The sequence below is a fragment of the Protomyctophum bolini genome, assembly GCF_963924005.1.
Source record: "Protomyctophum bolini genome assembly, chromosome: 12".
Taxonomy (NCBI): Eukaryota; Metazoa; Chordata; class Actinopteri; order Myctophiformes; family Myctophidae; genus Protomyctophum; species Protomyctophum bolini.
This window is the reverse complement of record NC_137873.1, coordinates 41,821,131-41,838,674: the sequence shown is the minus strand read 5'-3', so window position 1 is coordinate 41,838,674 and position 17,544 is coordinate 41,821,131. Positions and strand designations below refer to the sequence as shown.

At 43.1% G+C, this 17,544-nt stretch overlaps 2 protein-coding genes across 5 annotated transcripts; one reads left to right on the top strand and one right to left on the bottom strand.

The window, feature by feature from the left end:
* Positions 1–303: 303 nt before the first annotated feature.
* Positions 304–9,899, top strand: trnau1apb (tRNA selenocysteine 1 associated protein 1b). Of its 4 annotated transcripts, XM_080778790.1 has the most exons (9): positions 304–442; positions 1,373–1,467; positions 2,478–2,577; positions 4,124–4,176; positions 4,795–4,923; positions 5,519–5,635; positions 7,049–7,367; positions 8,331–8,376; positions 9,689–9,899. In XM_080778790.1, the coding sequence occupies exons 1-9, from the start codon at positions 407–409 to the stop codon at positions 9,823–9,825; spliced, it is 1,032 nt and encodes a 343-aa protein (XP_080634916.1). In that variant the 5' UTR covers positions 304–406; the 3' UTR covers positions 9,826–9,899. The 4 variants fall into 4 exon arrangements, with proteins under 4 accessions (XP_080634916.1, XP_080634919.1, XP_080634918.1 ...); XM_080778793.1 differs by lacking the exons at positions 304–442; positions 1,373–1,467 and adding an exon at positions 3,922–3,980 and having other exon boundaries at positions 2,560–2,577; XM_080778792.1 differs by lacking the exons at positions 304–442; positions 1,373–1,467; positions 2,478–2,577 and adding exons at positions 2,849–3,700; positions 3,770–3,980.
* A 2,451-nt stretch (positions 9,900–12,350) lies between these two features.
* Positions 12,351–16,506, bottom strand: fitm1l (fat storage inducing transmembrane protein 1, like). The gene is made up of 2 exons (XM_080778794.1): positions 15,263–16,506; positions 12,351–14,110 (listed from the first exon to the last, which is right to left on the bottom strand). Exons 1-2 carry the CDS (start codon positions 15,481–15,483, stop codon positions 13,435–13,437), a joined length of 897 nt encoding a protein of 298 aa, XP_080634920.1. The 5' UTR covers positions 15,484–16,506; the 3' UTR covers positions 12,351–13,434.
* Positions 16,507–17,544: the final 1,038 nt, after the last annotated feature.

The window sequence follows — 17,544 nt, the reverse complement described above, 5'->3', positions numbered from 1 at the left end:
GTCGCCATGTCCGCTATAAGCGACTTTGGGCTTGTTTTTCTGTAAAGTGTAGTTGCGGAACTTGCAGGTTGCGTTTTTTTGGGGCTTGTTTCTAAAAGTGTACATGTAATGTATGTTTTTCCTTAGGACCCTACACCATAGAGTATTGCCCTACACACGTGACCGCACGCGGTTTTCTGCCCGTCGTAACTGTCTTACTCTATGGCTCTAGTTTTCATGGACCTGTTTGCTTATTTCCCTCACACAATCTGGCAACATTGCCTCCCGTTGGTTTTCGGTGTCGATTCAAGAAGCAGAAGAAGAAGACAGACGACGTACATGAACGACTGAACGTACTGGAAAAGTATAACGTGTCGCGTTTGGCCTTTTTCTCAGTTTTTACTTTGATCACCGACAGACCTTCACGATGTTTAACAGGCAGACCAGTCTGTGGATGGGAGATGTAAGTAGGCTATCTGTTTTCGTTGAGTCTCTTTCAAGCCTGAAGCCTGCCGTGTTTCCGTATAAGGCATGAGGGTCGGTCGGCCAACTCGGCCTGCTACAACGTAGTAGTAACGTGTGTAACTTTGTAACTACAGTAAACTGACGTACGTAACACTAATCAATAACCGATGGCTGGGCCGTGCGTAGTATGTATAATTGAACAGAACGATGTGACAGTAATTGGATAGTGTGGCCAAAACGTACACAACGCAGACCGGTTGCTAATGCAAAGTTAGCCAGCTTGCTAACGTAAAGTTGTTAGCCGGGTATCTGTTGTTTGACTATCCATATGGTGGTGTCCTGGTGGTCAACAAACACACAACCAGTCCCCTAGTGTGGTCATATAAAGCCGAAAGTTTAACTGTTATTGAGTCTTGACTTTTACTTAATTACTTTCATATGCTGTATGTAAATGCCAGAATCGATGAAAAAACAAAACATTATGATAGTCTTGATCCTATAGGCTTTATCGTATTAGCTAGCAATGGTACTGCAGTGTAAACCAACCAGTAGTGGGCGAGTGGGCTAGTTGAAGTACAGTAAGAAATACATTACATTATTTTTATGTGTATTATTTGATTTGTAGCCATGGATGGATGAAAAGAAAGCACAACTAAAATTGTGTTTTTTCCCCCAACTTGTACAGTGTATTTACAAAATGTGTGTATTAACAAGTTTTAACGGTACAGGAGGTAGTACAGTTGAAGGGTATGCTAAAAGGTTATCACACACAATAACATCGGCTTGTCTCCATTGTGGTCTATTGTACTCAATTCATCAGTAAATAATGACACATTAGAATACAATGCATGTCGGTTTTTAGATGGACGTATAAATCCTATCAAAATGAAACGTGTGTTTGTGTGTGTGTGTGTGTGTGTGTGTGTAGCTGGACCCATATATGGATGAGAACTTCATCAAGGCAGCCTTCAGCACCATGGGAGAGACTGCGTATGGAGTGAAGATCATCACGCACAGGACAGGGTAGGCAAACGTGGACACTATCCTGCTGTGTGCATGGACTTTAACAGAGCGCAGTTCTCTGTTCATACAGCCAGTTCAGTTCTCTGTTCATACAGCCAGTTCAGTTCTCTGTTCATACAGCCAGCATGGACTTTTACAGAGCGCAGTTCTCTGTTCATACAGCCAGTTCAGTTCTCTGTTCATACAGCCAGTTCTCTGTTCATACAGCCAGTGTTGCTGGATTTCGCAAAAGAAAATAAGCAATCAGGAGGTCTATGAAAACAAGTCCAAAAAGAACTATGCCACATGAGCACTTTAAACCTGTGTGCAATGCATCGGCTTTTTGAAAATAGCCGATCTACAAGCTCACATCGTCACGATGCAACGCGTTGTGTGCTTGTAAGACCTGCTATTTTTTATTTTATTTGGGAAAAGTAACTATTTTTATTTTATTTATTTTTTAATCTGGTGTGGACAAATCCATAATTTGGGGTGCCTTGACCTGAAAATGTTTGCGAATGCACTGGTTTAAGAAGCAAGCAAGCATGGCCCATAGCACTTACCCTACCCCTTAGATAGCATTTCTGTAGACTTGGATAGCATTTGATACAGACTTATAGCATGTTATGTAGACAGCACTATACTTACATTGTATATAGTCATAGCACGCCATAGTACATATGTATAGCATAGTAGTATATATGTATAGTTCATATGTATAGTTTCATTATATAGATATTCCACTGTTACTTTCTTAGCTTACGCATGTTTCATGATAAATGCTTTTATGTGATGTATTCCCATGCTTTTGTTCTTGCTTAATGTAAATCGCTCTGGATTAAGAGCGTCTGCTAAATGCCTAAATTGTAATTGTAAATTGTAAGCTACCAACTACCAATATTTACAAACAACTTTACATAGAAAATAGCCCAGAGTCGCTCATAATAAATACTGTAAGTAGACCTGGCAACCCTGCATACAACCTGTGTGTATAGCATCCATAACAGCTGCTCTCCGTGTGTGTCCTGTAGTGGGTCAGCAGGCTACTGCTTCGTGGAGCTGGCCGATGAAGCAAGTGTCGACCGCTGTGTCCACCGACTGAACGGCAAACTGGTCCCTGGATCAAATCCGGTACGTTCTCTGATGATGCCGCACATGTCGGACTCTCATATTGCTTTTTTGATAATAACGGTCATTGAATTGAATCGCCACAACATTGAATTATTTTCTTGTGCACAAATAATGAATTGGAGACGATTAAACACTTTGTATTCCATTTTTGCAGCCTTTATCCACTGGTATTCATGTGTTATTATCTGTGTAGGTCGATTTGACTGAGGATAGCGGAGCACCACTAGTGTTGGCCTTCCCTCTGTACTCTGTAGTGTGATAGTGGGCTCCAGTAGCGGGCTCTCAAAAACATCAGTGTAGCAGCACACTCTGCCTGCTCTGGTGTGGCTTCAAACTTCCAAGTAGGGGTGGGCGATATGGCAAAAATATCATATCATGATTTCGTTCGTGGTTCTTTTTTCATGTTTTAGATTTGATGTATTTATTTTTATATTTTCTAGACAGCTTTGCAAGTTACTGAACGGTACAACCAAACTTTCTTCCATGGGGAAAATAAAATTAAATGCAGGCCTCCAAGGTAACAAATAAAAATAACTCTATGGGGTTCCCCATCTAAATGATTAACAGGAATCAAATGGACCCTTTATGGGTCAATCTCATTCCATTTGCACACCAGAAAATATAAACCCGTTCCATAATACAAAAATTGTTTTTACCGACCAACTTGTCTGTGTTGTCATTCGCTATGCCACCTAATCAACTCATATAGAACTTCAAACAATAGTGAATGAGTGCACATTCTGTTATCACGATAGAAAAGGAAGACTGTGGAGACATTTCAATTGTTCATGATTTGATATTGTCATATCGCACACCCCTAATTCAAAGACCACATGCCAATTATTTTGAAAACATCCCTGTCACTTTGGCAAGTGTCTAAATTCTCTGTTGACAGATGGCTTCCCAAAACTTGAGCTGGTGTTCAGTGGACCACAATGGAAACAAGCCGTTTTTGTGTTTATTCACGTTGATGTTTCTCAGAATTGTCAATAATTCAATTCAAAGCTAAATAGAATTACATAACTTGAAGTGACACAAAAGGTACCACTGGAATCCAGCGAGAGCTCAATCTCTATTGGCTGGCATTGTTGTAACTTCCAGTCTTTTGTGGGTTTTCACGATGGTGTTTAAAATAAGAAAGATCTTCATGTCAACTGGAGACGACACTAACGGTGTCAAAAGAAATGAAGAGTTTTTGTCTGCCCGCTACTGTCGCTGAAACCGTACTATTGGCCCCTGACAGCCATCCAAGGCTAAGCTACGGGCTCCTCTGTCTACCCACCTATACTGGCTGCTGAAGGTGGCCGTGAGGCTGCTTGTATATGAAATGTACTTTGTTTGAAGCTGGTGGTAGGAAGTGAACTAACTGAGGAATGGGCCAAAGGCTGGTCTGGGTGGTGGAGGTATGTACACCTAAATAACAACAACCATAATAACTACCCTTTTTTATTTCCCAGCAATATCAGTGCTATACTACACGTCTTTGAGGTTATGAAGTTGGCTTAGTGTTTGTGTTTTTTTTTTCTTCTTCTCTCACCTGGTGCAGCCCCGGAAGTTTAAGCTAAACTATGCCACCTATGGAAAACGTCCAGATGCAGGGTGAGTCATGATTTGAATTCCTGTTCATTATTTCTATTTTGTTACAGGTACAAAACGCATGCATTGCGTATGGGTTTCTCGTCGGTGCTGGTCCTGATTAGGATTTTGAGTAGGGATGCAGGGATCAAGATATTTCAAGACCCGACTAGCAAACACTGACATACACCGTCATGATCACGTGGCCTCTGCCTGATACTACATGCTGGATCTGCTGAATCTGATCCCATCTAAATTACATTATTTTTACTGATATCGAGCCGATATCCGATCTGACGATCTGATCGCTGCATCCCTAATTAAATGGTACTCTAAATTGACAATGTATACTGATTGAATGTGCATAAGATATAGTGGAGAGAACATCCTCAGGCCATGGTCAGTGGATGTAATTTTTATACTGTGCCGTGTCATGCCTTTGGAAGTCTTGTTATTTTACACTTGCAAAAATGTTCAAGATTTGTTTGATCCAAGTATTATATTTTGTTTTTGTTTTTTGTACTACATAATGCTTGTGACTTGCACTAGTAAGAATGATGATAAAAAACGAAATGACTATAAATGAATGCAATGTCTAAAAATGTAAATAATCAAAGCGTTCTCTTGTCACCTGGTTCTTAGGCCAGAGTATTCAGTGTTTGTGGGCGACCTGGCCGCTGAAGTGGACGACTACCAGCTGCACCAAGTCTTTAAGAAGTTCCCTTCTTGTAAAGGAGCCAAAGTAGTCACCGACCAGTTCGGCAACTCCAGGTAGGACGACTCGCACAGCACTTAAAACAAGCATATATGACTTAAAAAAGTGTCTTGATTTGCTGTTGCTGGCGTGTGTGTGTTCTGCATTATGAATTTCAAGTAATATAAACCATTATTTTACAATATCGTTTCTACCTCCAGTAGAGGCTTGTTTCTTCTCTTATTGTGTGAGGCTGTGTGTGTTGTGTGACTCTGGGTTAGCAGTGTTTCTACCTCCAGTAGAGGCTTGTTTCTCTTCTTATTGTGTCAGGCTGTGTGTGTTGTGTGACTCTGGGTTAGCAGTGCTATGGGCGTCCACCTCCCACTAGTTCTGCTGAACATCTGTACTCCGCAAACCACTAAATAATTGTTTTCTTCCCCGTCTTATGCTTAAACTATTGTTTTCCCCATATAGGCTAAGCAAGAGCAACTCACAATTCGAGTGATGCTACCTCATATTAAAAAGTAAAACAACAAGTTTCAGTTCTATACCATAATAATACCCATTTATATTCCTTTTTTTTCCTCATTATAACTGGCTATTTTCATGCTGAGTTATGGAGAGAGTGTGTTGGCGGAGAGAGCTGGTGTTAACTAACTTGTCGCCGTGCAGAGGCTATGGCTTTGTTAAGTTCGGGGAGGAGAGCGAGCAGAAGAAGTCCATCGAGGATTGCCAGGGGACCGTGCTGGGCGGCAAGCCGCTGCGACTCAGTATCGCTGTGGCAAAGAGGTAGGACACTGTTGGGACTAGAGATGTACCCATACCATTTTCTCCTTTGCCATTACAATACCAACTTGCATATGCTGAGTACCGATCCGATACCATTGTGTAATTAAAACAAAAATCCAGGACGGGTAGTAGCGATACCATTTTCTCCTTTCCGATCGGTCCATACCGATCCAATAACAAAACATCTAGGCCAGTGGTTCTCAAAGTGGGGTCCAGGTACCCCCAGGACTCCTTCAGGGGGTTCTAAAGGGACCCTTACAAGTCTGTAACTCTGACAATGTACAAATGGAACCAATTGGACCCATCCATTTTGGTTCCATTTGTACACTCGGTTATGTTATGCGTTTCCTTGAAATTAAAAAGTTTGAGAACCCCTACAAGTTAACCCATTCTGACCTGAGTTCAGATTCATACGAGTTTTCCACTGGACACACACTGTTCTGATTTCACGCATTCTGACCTGAGATCAGATTCTAAAAATGTCAGTCGTTCTTCGATTTAAAAAAAATAGCAGACCTACAAGCTCGTAGCGCGCCACTCGGTGGCGCGCTACGAGCTTGTAGATCTGCTATTTTTCAATAGCTAAAGCATAACATGATGCCGACACCAAAATGGGTTCCTGTTCAGAATGGGTTAAAGTGCAGCTCCGACTTTTTAAAATAATAACGTACAGTAAGAATATAAAACGGCAGTGCAAAATCAATTCAAAATATTACTGTAAATTAAAAAACTAAGCGAATCGGGCGCGCATGCACGCAAATCCACTCCCCACGCTCATCCCCACCAGGGGGGCAGTCAGACAGATATTTTGTGAAGCCACAAGGAAATCGGGATTTCCTGAAAGTTCATATAATGGCCTGTTGTGGCGCTGTCATTGGGCCCAAAAAACCCATATCCCCATAGAAGTCCATGTATTTGGGCCCAACTTCACCTAGACTGTATTACCTTAATAAACATGGTCATGAATACTTTCTGCTTCCAGTCACTAGTTTAAAGTCTCATTTCTAATGTCATAATGTTCTTTTTTGAAAATGATGGTCCCATTTATTTAAAAAAATGACCATAAAGTTGCGCATGTTCTGAGGGGCGTGGCTAACGTTACAGTCTATGATCGGGATTCCCCACCCACTCGAGTCAAAATAAAAAAACAACTAAGAAGAAGGTGGGGAAGTCCCACCTCGTTGTCTGGGCCAGCTGGGCCCAAACGGATCTAGAAAGATGGCGATTCACAATTCAAGGACCGACAGGCTTCATTTTACGTTCATGTTAGACCCGGATAACGCTTAGTCCATATTTTTTTTACAGTCTATGATCCCCACCCACCTTCAGATACCCTATGACATCCCCCCCCCTGTCTGAACGGGTTAATAATTATACATTGGCTTGTTTTTTGTTTCGTCTCTTTTTTTCCAGCCAGAAAATGAACAACTACCACGGAGGCCAGGCAGCGCAGGGCTACCAGGGAGGCAGCTACAACCAGCAGCAGCCGGGTTACTATGGAGGCCAGGGCCAAGGCGCCGCGGGCCAAGCGGGGTACTACCCCGGGTGGGGTGGTTACGACCAGTACAGCGGCTACAGCACCCCGGGCTACAACAGCGGCTATAACAGCGCCGCCGGCTACAACTATAACTACGGGGCCTATTACCCCCCGCCGGGCCACGCTATGGGCGGGCCGCCTCCCCCTATGGGTCAGCCGCCGATGCCCGGCGCTGATATGGCTGAAGCTTCAGAGGTGAGTGGCATTCACGCACAGGCCTGTCAATGATTAACACATTAAATGTGTTAATTTTTTTAACCCATTCTGACCTGAGATCAGATTCATACGAGGTTTCCACTGGACTGGTCTGATGAACCCATTCTGACCTGAGATCAGATTCTAAAAATGTCAGTCGTTCTTTGATTTAAAAAAAAATAGCAGACCTACAAGCTCGTAGCGCGCCACTCGGTGGCGCGCTATGAGCTTGTAGATCTGCTATTTTTCAATAGCTAAAGCATAACATGATGCTAACACCAAAATGGGTTCCCGGTCAGAATGGGTTAATCGTTGAATTAATTGACCATTAATTGTCACACAAATCATTGCGAGTAACCATTTAGTTGGGTCTTAGTTGGGACATATGAATTTGTTTTGTCCGTTTTCTTTCTTTCTCTTTGCCTTCATCATAATAAAAAAAAAAAATTTTAACCAGACACCAAAGAGTTGACTTAAATGCTTAAAGGTTTCATGACATTAATTTCCATTTATTTGTATCTTTCGTTTTTTTTATATGACCTCAATTACACCCAAAAAACCTGAACTTTGAACATTCAGTGGATGTTCTGTGGGCTGGAGTTTTCTCTGGGGTTTGGAAGCCTTTTGAGCTGCAATGAAAACGGTGACATATGCTGGCAAATCCCATTGACATATATGGAATTTTAAGGCTGTGACATCACAAACGGCAGGAAAACAGAGCACTTGTTTGAGCCAGAAAACCCCAGACCACAGAAAATCTACTGAATGTTAAAAGTTCAGTTTTTTGGGTGCAATTGAGCTCAGAAACCATAAAAAATATATATATATATCACAATCCCTTTAAATATACTAAGAAACTGATGTATTTGATCATTTTATACTTTCACAGTGATTCATGTCTAATTCAGCAGATATAATTTAGTAGTGTTAATTAATGAAACAAAGCTGATTGTCCCTCCACAGCAGAGCCACGGAGACACTGAAGACGTAGAAGAGGATAACGGAGAAGGTAAACCTCTTCTGTCCGCTGGTCTTCAGTTGATGGCATTTGACATGGTAGAGAAGTGGGGCTGGTCATCAGTTGATGGCATTTGACATGGTAGAGAAGTGGGGCTGGTCATCAGTTGATTGTATTTGACATGGTAGAGAAGTGGGGCTGGTCATCAGTTGATTGTATTTGACATGGTAGAGAAGTGGGGCTGGTCATCAGTTGATTGTATTTGACATGGTAGAGAAGTGGGGCTGGTCATCAGTTGATTGTATTTGACATGGTAGAGAAGTGGGGCTGGTCATCAGTTGATTGTATTTGACATGGTAGAGAAGTGGGGCTGGTCATCAGTTGATGGTATTTGACATGGTAGAGAAGTGGGGCTGGTCATCAGTTGATGGCATTTGACATGGTAGAGAAGTGGGGCTGGTCATCAGTTGATTGTATTTGACATGGTAGAGAAGTGGGGCTGGTCATCAGTTGATTGTATTTGACATGGTATAGAAGTGGGGCTGGTCATCAGTTGATTGTATTTGACATGGTAGAGAAGTGGGGCTGGTTTTCACTTTTCAGTTGACTGTATTTGACATGGTAGAGAAGTGGGGCTGGTTTTCAGTTGATGGTATTTGACATGGTAGAGAAGTGGGGCTGGTCATCAGTTGATTGTATTTGACATGGTAGAGAAGTGGGGCTGGTCATCAGTTGATGGCATTTGACATGGTAGAGAAGTGGGGCTGGTCATCAGTTGATTGTATTTGACATGGTAGAGAAGAGGGGCTGGTCATCAGTTGATTGTATTTGACATGGTAGAGAAGTGGGGCTGGTCATCAGTTGATTGTATTTGACATGGTAGAGAAGTGGGGCTGGTCATCAGTTGATGGTATTTGACATGGTAGAGAAGTGGGGCTGGTCATCAGTTGATGGTATTTGACATAGTAGAGAAGTGACAGTCACGGTTATTTTATTCACAAATAGTTTCTAGGTACTCAAAGTTGCTTTACGGGACAGCAGATGCAGGGCTGCAACTCTCGATTATTGTTAGTGATTATCCTATCAATTAATTTGTAGATTAATCAAGTGTTTTGTAATGAAAAGACAAATCCACTGATTTTGTCCTTAGACGGTGTCATGCAAAATTGTGAAAGTAGCCGATCTAAATCCTCACAATTTGTGAGCTGTGTGAGATCAGCTATTTTCATTATTTTGGAATTATTTTCTCCTATAAATTACGTGACCAAAATATGGATCAATTGACTATTTTATTAGCCGTTAACCCCAAGTGTGTGTGTGTGTGTGTGTGTGTGTGTGTGTGTGTGTGTGTGAATCCATGCAGAGCCGATCCCAGAGGTGGACGTGGAGCAGTGTAACAGCGACTTCATGCTGCGCAGCGAGGAGTTCTATGACGCCATGATGGACTGTCACTGGCAACCCCTGGACTCTATCATGTCCTCGATTCCTTCCATGTCCTGAACAGACCACTCCCGTCCACTGCTCTTGTGCGCCAGTGGTTCTCAAACATTTTCACGTCAAGGACCCCCCCCCCCCCCTCCAAAAAATAAATTGGTATGTATTTGGCTACAGACCCCCACCAGGGGGGACTGCCATGTGAGAGGAGCTGCAAAACGTTTCAAAAATGTCCCACATTTTTAACATTATTTCCAGGAGCTTTCATAGACTAAGACTTAGCAGGAGTATGCAATGGGGTTAAGGGGACTAAAGTGATTGTGATGCTACGTTAACACATTTAGCTGGGGACCCCCTGGATTCCCTTCCCTCAAGGACCCCTCTGCGTTCCCGGACCCCACTGTAAGGACCACTGTGACTGTTAAGTGACACACTGGCTGCAGTTTCTGTGAGTCATTAGTTTGATGTTGCAAGGTACTGTCTAATTTTTTTTTTTTTTTTACAAATGTATCAAAGCAAAAATAACAGATCTACACATTCACAGCATGTTGTGAGCTTGCAGATCGGGTATTCCTGCTATCTGTAGTACAAAAGAGTAAATAGTGCTAATGGTTAAGTTTGGATAATCTATGTGCCAAGAAAATGACATTTTAGTTCTACATTTCAATACTACGTTCTCATTGTTTTTGGCCCAAATTAACTCGCCTCACTGCAATATATATAAGGCCACAGGGAGATATCCTGTCTGTAGCTTTATTTCAATACCCAGTCCAATAGAACAAGTGTCGTCATATTTAATTTTTCCAGGAAATTCAACAAGCTAATACATTGTCCAGTAGCAAGCAGTGTTAACATATTGAGATAGTGGAGTTGCTGTCAATGTCATTGGGGCCCAGACAATGCCTAAAACTGCACACAGATCGGCAGATTATTTTTAAAATAATAACGTGTAAGTGTTCACAGATATATACGTGCTATATGAATGTTGTTTATGCTCGCATTCAGTTGAGGTTCACTAAGCAGTATAATTGGTATGTTTATACTGAATACATAAAAGACTGAAGATAAGCCTACAGTTATTACATGTATTGGGACAGTCGCAGTATACTAAAGTTGAGCCTTTTTTTTTGGGCTGTCGAAACACCTTCAGTGCACTTTGCATAAAAAAGTGAATATGACATAAAAATACATTTTCAAGCTGGCCTTCGCATAAATCCATATCACAGCCAGTGATGATGCAAGTAAAAAGTTGTAATCCACATCTTACAAATATTTGTCAACTGGTGTAGGGGGTTAAGTCTCGGAAGATGTTTGGTCTCCCATTCAAGCGAACGAGTTCCGAATCTGGCATTTTCTATTATAAAATGCATTAATCTGAAAGGCTGTAGCTTTAAATAAGGTATGCTATTTCACTGTTCCAATACTTGATACATACTAAACTAGCACAAAGAATGACACCAGCTAAACGGAGTAACTCTTCTGCTTGCTGAAGCCATACTTTAAAGAAACATTTTTACCTGGTGACAGTCGAATTAACAACTGAAGTGAGTCATGTCTGATTGAATAGAACGGACGTCACACAGGACCATGCCTTCTTTGGGCGGAAGTGTGGCTAAAATGAGTATGCACGTGATTTGCGTTTTTAATTGTGTTTTATTTTCATTTTGTTTTGGAGGAATATTTGTGTTCATACTCATCTTTTGTTTATTTATCCTCCCATGTATGGTGTTTCAGCTGAAAGCACTGAATGCCCCAAAAAGGAAAAGTAATTTATCACTTTTCCACGCAGAAAACTATTCCCTTTTCTATATTATTAGATGAACTGACACCACCACCTGCAGGACATCACTGAAGCAGCCTCTGTGCTGAGCATTGTGTGCGTTTGCTGTTATTTGGCTGCATCAGATGCAGTGTAAAGTCATTGTCCTTTTGTCTTTTGCCTGATCTTTTGTATATACTCTTGTCTGGAACTCTGGAGGTATTTTACCAATAAAACAGGTCGGAGAGAAAATTCCATAGACTACCCAGTTTATTAAGATGGATAATCAATTGCCGTCTTTTATACAATTCTGTCAGGTCACCCTTGAAGGTGCAGTGTGACATGTTTGTTAAAATAAGCGTTAAATGCCTCTTATGATCATGGCTATAGCAGTGTTTTTTTTTTTCCAGTAACAGTGGTCTCCTTGTCATTCCACCTCTAGACACAACATGCATTGTCACGTCTGTATGCAAATTTGACCAAATCAGGAGGGAACTCGCAGGATAAACAAGTTCAACTGGAAGTGATGAAGTGTGAAAAGCATGTCCCTTACATTATGCTTGGTTGCATGCTGGTGTTGCATAACTAAATAGCCGATCTACAAGCTCACAGCATCGCTAGGATTTGTGTGCTTGAAGGCCTCATGCCAAAGACTCTAAAAATGGGACCCAGTGCCTCCCTGCTTGACACTCAGCATCAAGGGTTGGATTGGGGGTGGGAAGTGAGGACGCTGGCGTCGACTGTTCGCCGCTTCACCTCCCAATGTATGAATGAATGAACCACTGTAAGCGCTTTGAGTAGGCACGTAGTGCATAGAAAAGTGCCATAAAAATGCAATTCATTATTATTTATTATTATTTAAGTGAGTGGCATGGTGCACACGTTGCATATTTTAACTGACTATCCATGAAAAAAATCACACCCGTGTATAGTGAGGGGCGCTCTCATCTTACAACATCGAGGACAAAACAGACAAAACTAACATTAAACTCTGTCCATTGTCAATGGAGTTTTAAATGTTTGTCTAAGGAAAAACAAACATTAAACCTGTATATAGGAGGGGCTAGCACCCCCCCAAAACTCAACTCTTTTGTCCTGGTTTGGAGCCTGATGGGTAACATTCCTCTCGTGGAGGCTGACTAAAAACAGACCTACAGGCCACTCTGGGCCCCAATATGAAAGTCAGAGAAAACCAGGATCCAACTCAGTTTTAGGATAAAAGGGCCACTTTATACCCTTTTGCAACCAGATCTTATTTTAATGATGTTTGGGAGACAATAAACACATCCCAGGGTTTTGTACATGGGTAATATGTGTTTTTAGATATTTTAGTATTTCAAAGTGTCCATGCGGGCGCCATGATGTCATTGACACTGGGCTCACTTCCTTCCTGGACTACAATTCCCATAATGCTTTGGTCCCTTGTGGATAGGGGGAGGGCTGTTTTACTGAGACATGTAATCTAAATGTAATCCAGGAAATAAGTGAGCCCAGTGTCCATGACATCATGGAGCCCTGCATGGACACTTTGAAATACTGTCTGAAATATCTAAAAACACATATTACCCACATAAAAACCCCCAGGAAAGTGTTTATTTTCTCCCAAACATCATTAAAATAAGATCTGGTTGCATCCCATCTGGCCCTTAAAGAAAACATTTGCTACATTGGCATACAATGTTAAACAAATAGTATAGTGCACTGCAGGTTGGTAAGCTCACCCTATCCATGTACAGCTGTTCAAAGTAACTGACCCCTATGTTAACATTACATTGCTCATATTTACCTGTTTAATGCAATGTGTACCAGAAATGGTGTAATTTGTACTACTACACCAATGCAGAAAATGGATTCATAGTCCTGCAAATGTCTTTAAAATGCCACCATCATCCATTGTATCCATGTTCGCAGTCTGTTCACGTCGAGTGACCGTTCTCTCTCGCTGTGGCACTGGACTTGGCGTCGAGCAGTCCGAGTCCTGGCTGCCCGGGGCAGTACCAGTTGGGATCCAGCTGGTACCATCCCTGGTACAGAGCCCTCCAGCTGAGGCACCCCAGAGCGCCGCCTATCAGCTGCGTGGGGAACTGAGGGAAGTAGGCCAGGAGACAGAGCAGCAGGAAGACCCACAGCCACAGCAGGAGCACGCAGAACAGGAACAGGATGCGCAGAGGGCCGCCCGGAGCCCCGCCCAGGCTCAGGTAAGGGCCGAACACGGCCGTCTCCTCGGCCAACAGGAGACAGCACAGGCAGAGGAGGAAGACGTCTTCGGAGACTTCGTATCCCCTCCAGAGCATCCCGGCCCCGACGCACGCCGACTTGGTCTCCCCCTCCCTCAGCAGCAGAAGAGGCTGTCCGCTCAGCGCGGCGGCGTCCTGGCCCCCCTCGGCGGCTAAACGTTCGTAGCAGCTTCCCGTGGCGTTGTCCAGGAGAGCCAGAAGTTTCCGGAAGCCGAGCAGAAGACTTCCGGCCAGCGCGAGCCGCGAGAGGTGACGGAGGGTGAGGGAAACGGAGCGGCGGACGGAGAAGGACAGCAGGAAGACGAACGAGCCCACAAAGACGCAGGTCCAGCCCCAGCCAGAGCGCAGGAACGACCTGGAGGGAGAGCACAAGACACAGATCTGTGTGTGTGTGTGTGTGTGTGTGTGTGTGTGTGTGTGTGTGTGTGTGTGTGTGTGTGTGTGTGTGTGTGTGTGTGTGTGTGTGTGTGTGTGTGTGTGTGTGTGTGTGTGTGTGTGTGTGTGTGTGTGTGTGTGTGTGTGTGTGTGTGTGTGTGTGTGTGTGTGTGTGTGTGTGTGACTATGTCTGTCTGAGCATGACCTAGTATTGAGAGTAGGCCTACGAATCTACTAGCACTAATTCCAGTACATATAGTTCCACCGCTCAGTTCACACGGGTGTGATTTGTATGGGTCATGCGTAGATAAGATATCCCTCTCTTTATACATGTTCCCTACAATTTAAACAAAACAAAAATCAGTTCATATAATTTCATTGCATCACTCAATATACCCCATATGACTAGCCAGGTTAGACTATTCGTGAATTGAAGAAGCCGCGGTGAGTTGTGTGGAATCTTAAGTATGTGAACAGGGCATGACTCAGCACATGCTACGTAACCTCAGCTGTCACTTGACTTTTAAATTAATACCATACGCATGAGAATTACAACTCTCAACGTGTCTTTCTGGTGGGCGCTGGCAAGTACGTGACCAGCACTGTCAATCTCCTCCCGATCACCCAATGCAACCGCATGCTGTTTGCCTTGAGCAGGACGCTAATAGGACGTAGCGTAGGCATGCCGTGGTGGAAGTAAAACTAGCAATACAATACCAACAGGCAAACATTAAAGTGTAAAATGGAACCATTTGAAAATAGCAAAAAATCTTTTGAAGATGGATCTGCAAACTCACAATGCGATGCATCGCGACAAATTGCGCTTGTAGATCGGTTATTTTCAAAAGGCAGAATTGTATAGTGGTTAATGTATGTTTTGTAATAAGCAAAATCTACAAAGCTAAAGTTGTCAAATACATTTGACATACTCAAGTACAAATACCTCAAAACTGTACTGTACTGTACTTAGTTACTTTTACACCACTGAACATTTGTCTCTGTGATGTCGCAGAAGTATAATGTATTAAAAATGGCCATACTCTCAAAATTGTATTCTAATTACAGTACTTGAGTAAATGCACTTATAGTTACCTTTTCCCACAACTGGAAGTATAGGCTATATTATTCTCACCTGTAGAGGAAGTGGGTCGGCTTGGCGAAGACACTGAACTGGGAGACCCAGAAACTGAGGGCCGGGCCGGCGACCAGCACCACCGACAGCATGAGGTGGAAGTGCCGCTTGAACACTGAACTTCCCAGGAATGCAGCCGCTATATCTGTCAGGACCACCAGCACAGAGTTCAGGAACATCTGGAGCTGCAGCCACACTTTTTGGATCAGGGTTAAATTCATATTTGCGTCTGTGATGATGATGATGACAGAGTTGATCAAAATAGACTGCTGCAGACTCACTGAATGCAGCAGTGTATGTTTTAGACTATATAGGTTTTGACCTCACGTTCAGTTTAGCAGACACCCTGTTTTTGAGTGATAAGGTCACCCTGTTCCGTGTGATAAGAGGCTGTAATCCACTGTAGAACGCTGTTGACACAGAAGATAGATTCCAACAGACCCCAAACTTATCCTTGGAAAATATGCATCCAGACTATATTGGCTGTGCAGACCGCTGCTGTTATGTGTTAAGCTCCTAGATCAGATCCTTTTGAGTGTGCATGTCCTGAATGAAATGACAGACGGCTTCTAGTGTTCCACAGACACCAGCAGTTAAATCGCAAGCAATAGTTGCTGAATCCAGTAGATGTCTCCCCTTCCAATGTCTCGGCACAATTAAGGTCTCAATCCATCTTTATGTAATAAGTCCAGAAACACACATGTAGGCCTATTCTTCTGAATGCAGCCGACCTGCTTTGGCAACAGTCGAGGACCTGGTTTAGTTGTTTCCCTTCATTTGCACTTTTCAAAGGTAGTGTTTTCTGCAATAGCCGAAAGCAGTCGGACAGGTAAAGCTTGGTATTCAAGATCCAGATTAGATTTTGCTTGCGGCTGAGTTACAAGTTATAACTCATGGTGTTCTCTTCCTGATTCCAATCCACTGCAACTAATAACCTTAAGCAGTCAGCTGCGGTTCATTCTCGATATTTGGGACCAACCAATGTGAGTTTATCTTGTAGTTTCAGAATGCAGAATTAAGTTCACCGGTCTTCTCTGAATTCCATCTGGTGGGTTCCCAACTAAGCAGGTCCTTCCTGTGGTGGCGAGTGAAAACCACTGATGATCACAGCCTTCCTTTCCACTTCTGCAGACGCTTTGCACAATGGCTGGCGTTCGTTGAGCTCCCTCGGCTCCAGACTCCAAAGTAAAACAGTTGCTGCCTCAACTGCAACGTCCCTCCCCTATAGTCTCTCTCTCCCCTGTAACTGTAGCCATTCCCTGTCACCCTCCCAGCCCCCAAATTCCCCTAGCTGCCCCCCTCGCTCTCTGACTTTGCCCTATTACTCACCTAGTCACTGTTACCCTCTCCTCTCCCTGTCCCACACACACACACACACACACACACACACCGCCTTGCCTCTGGCCAGCATCTGAAGCATGTGTTCTCATCGTTCTTACTACGTGTCCCCTGGGCCTCAGAGGTGTCACATTGCTCCCACAGAGAAGGTCAAGGTTCAAAGCAGAGCGGAGCCAATGGCACTGAAGGCACAGTGAATATGGGAAAGCTTCTGGGGGCATTCAATCCTGCTGCTACAGCAAATGGATGTATCAGTGTTTGTTTGTTAACAGTGACAGAAATCAGAATGCAGAGTGAACTACTACTAGTATAATCTACCAGTATTAAATGTGAATGTCACATATCTCCATGTGTATATTATTAGTAGTCACCTCTGTACCTCTGTGTTTAGACTCAGCTGCTACTGTGGGCTGTCTCTGTCAATCATTGAACTGGCCCGAGGGTGTCACTGTCAGTCTGTCACAGTGTCACGCACACACACACACACACACACACACACACACACACACGCACACACGTGTACTGTGATGTCTTTGTTTGTTGCATCCTGTGATTCATAAAGTGCATGTTGGACTTCTGTCTGGAAATTCACTATGTGAATTCAAATCTAGCAAGTCTACGTATTGTCCTGCAATAAGTAATGAGTGCAACGTGTGAGATGACCTTCTATATATAGGCTTAATGACCTTGTTGACATTGTCCTGGCAACCTGTTCTTTTCATGAAACAAACGGATCCAGAGAAAGTAATGATTTGTAGTCTAGACTCTCTTGTCTGGGGTGTAGAACGAGGTGCATATATACAAGCATACTAGTATACAGGTACACGACAAGAGAAGGGCAAAAAGGACAGGACGTTTTATTTAACTTATATTCTTTGTTTGCAATTTCCTGACACAACAAGCTATATATAGGCCCAAACGCCCAACAGAGATGTAAAGATACA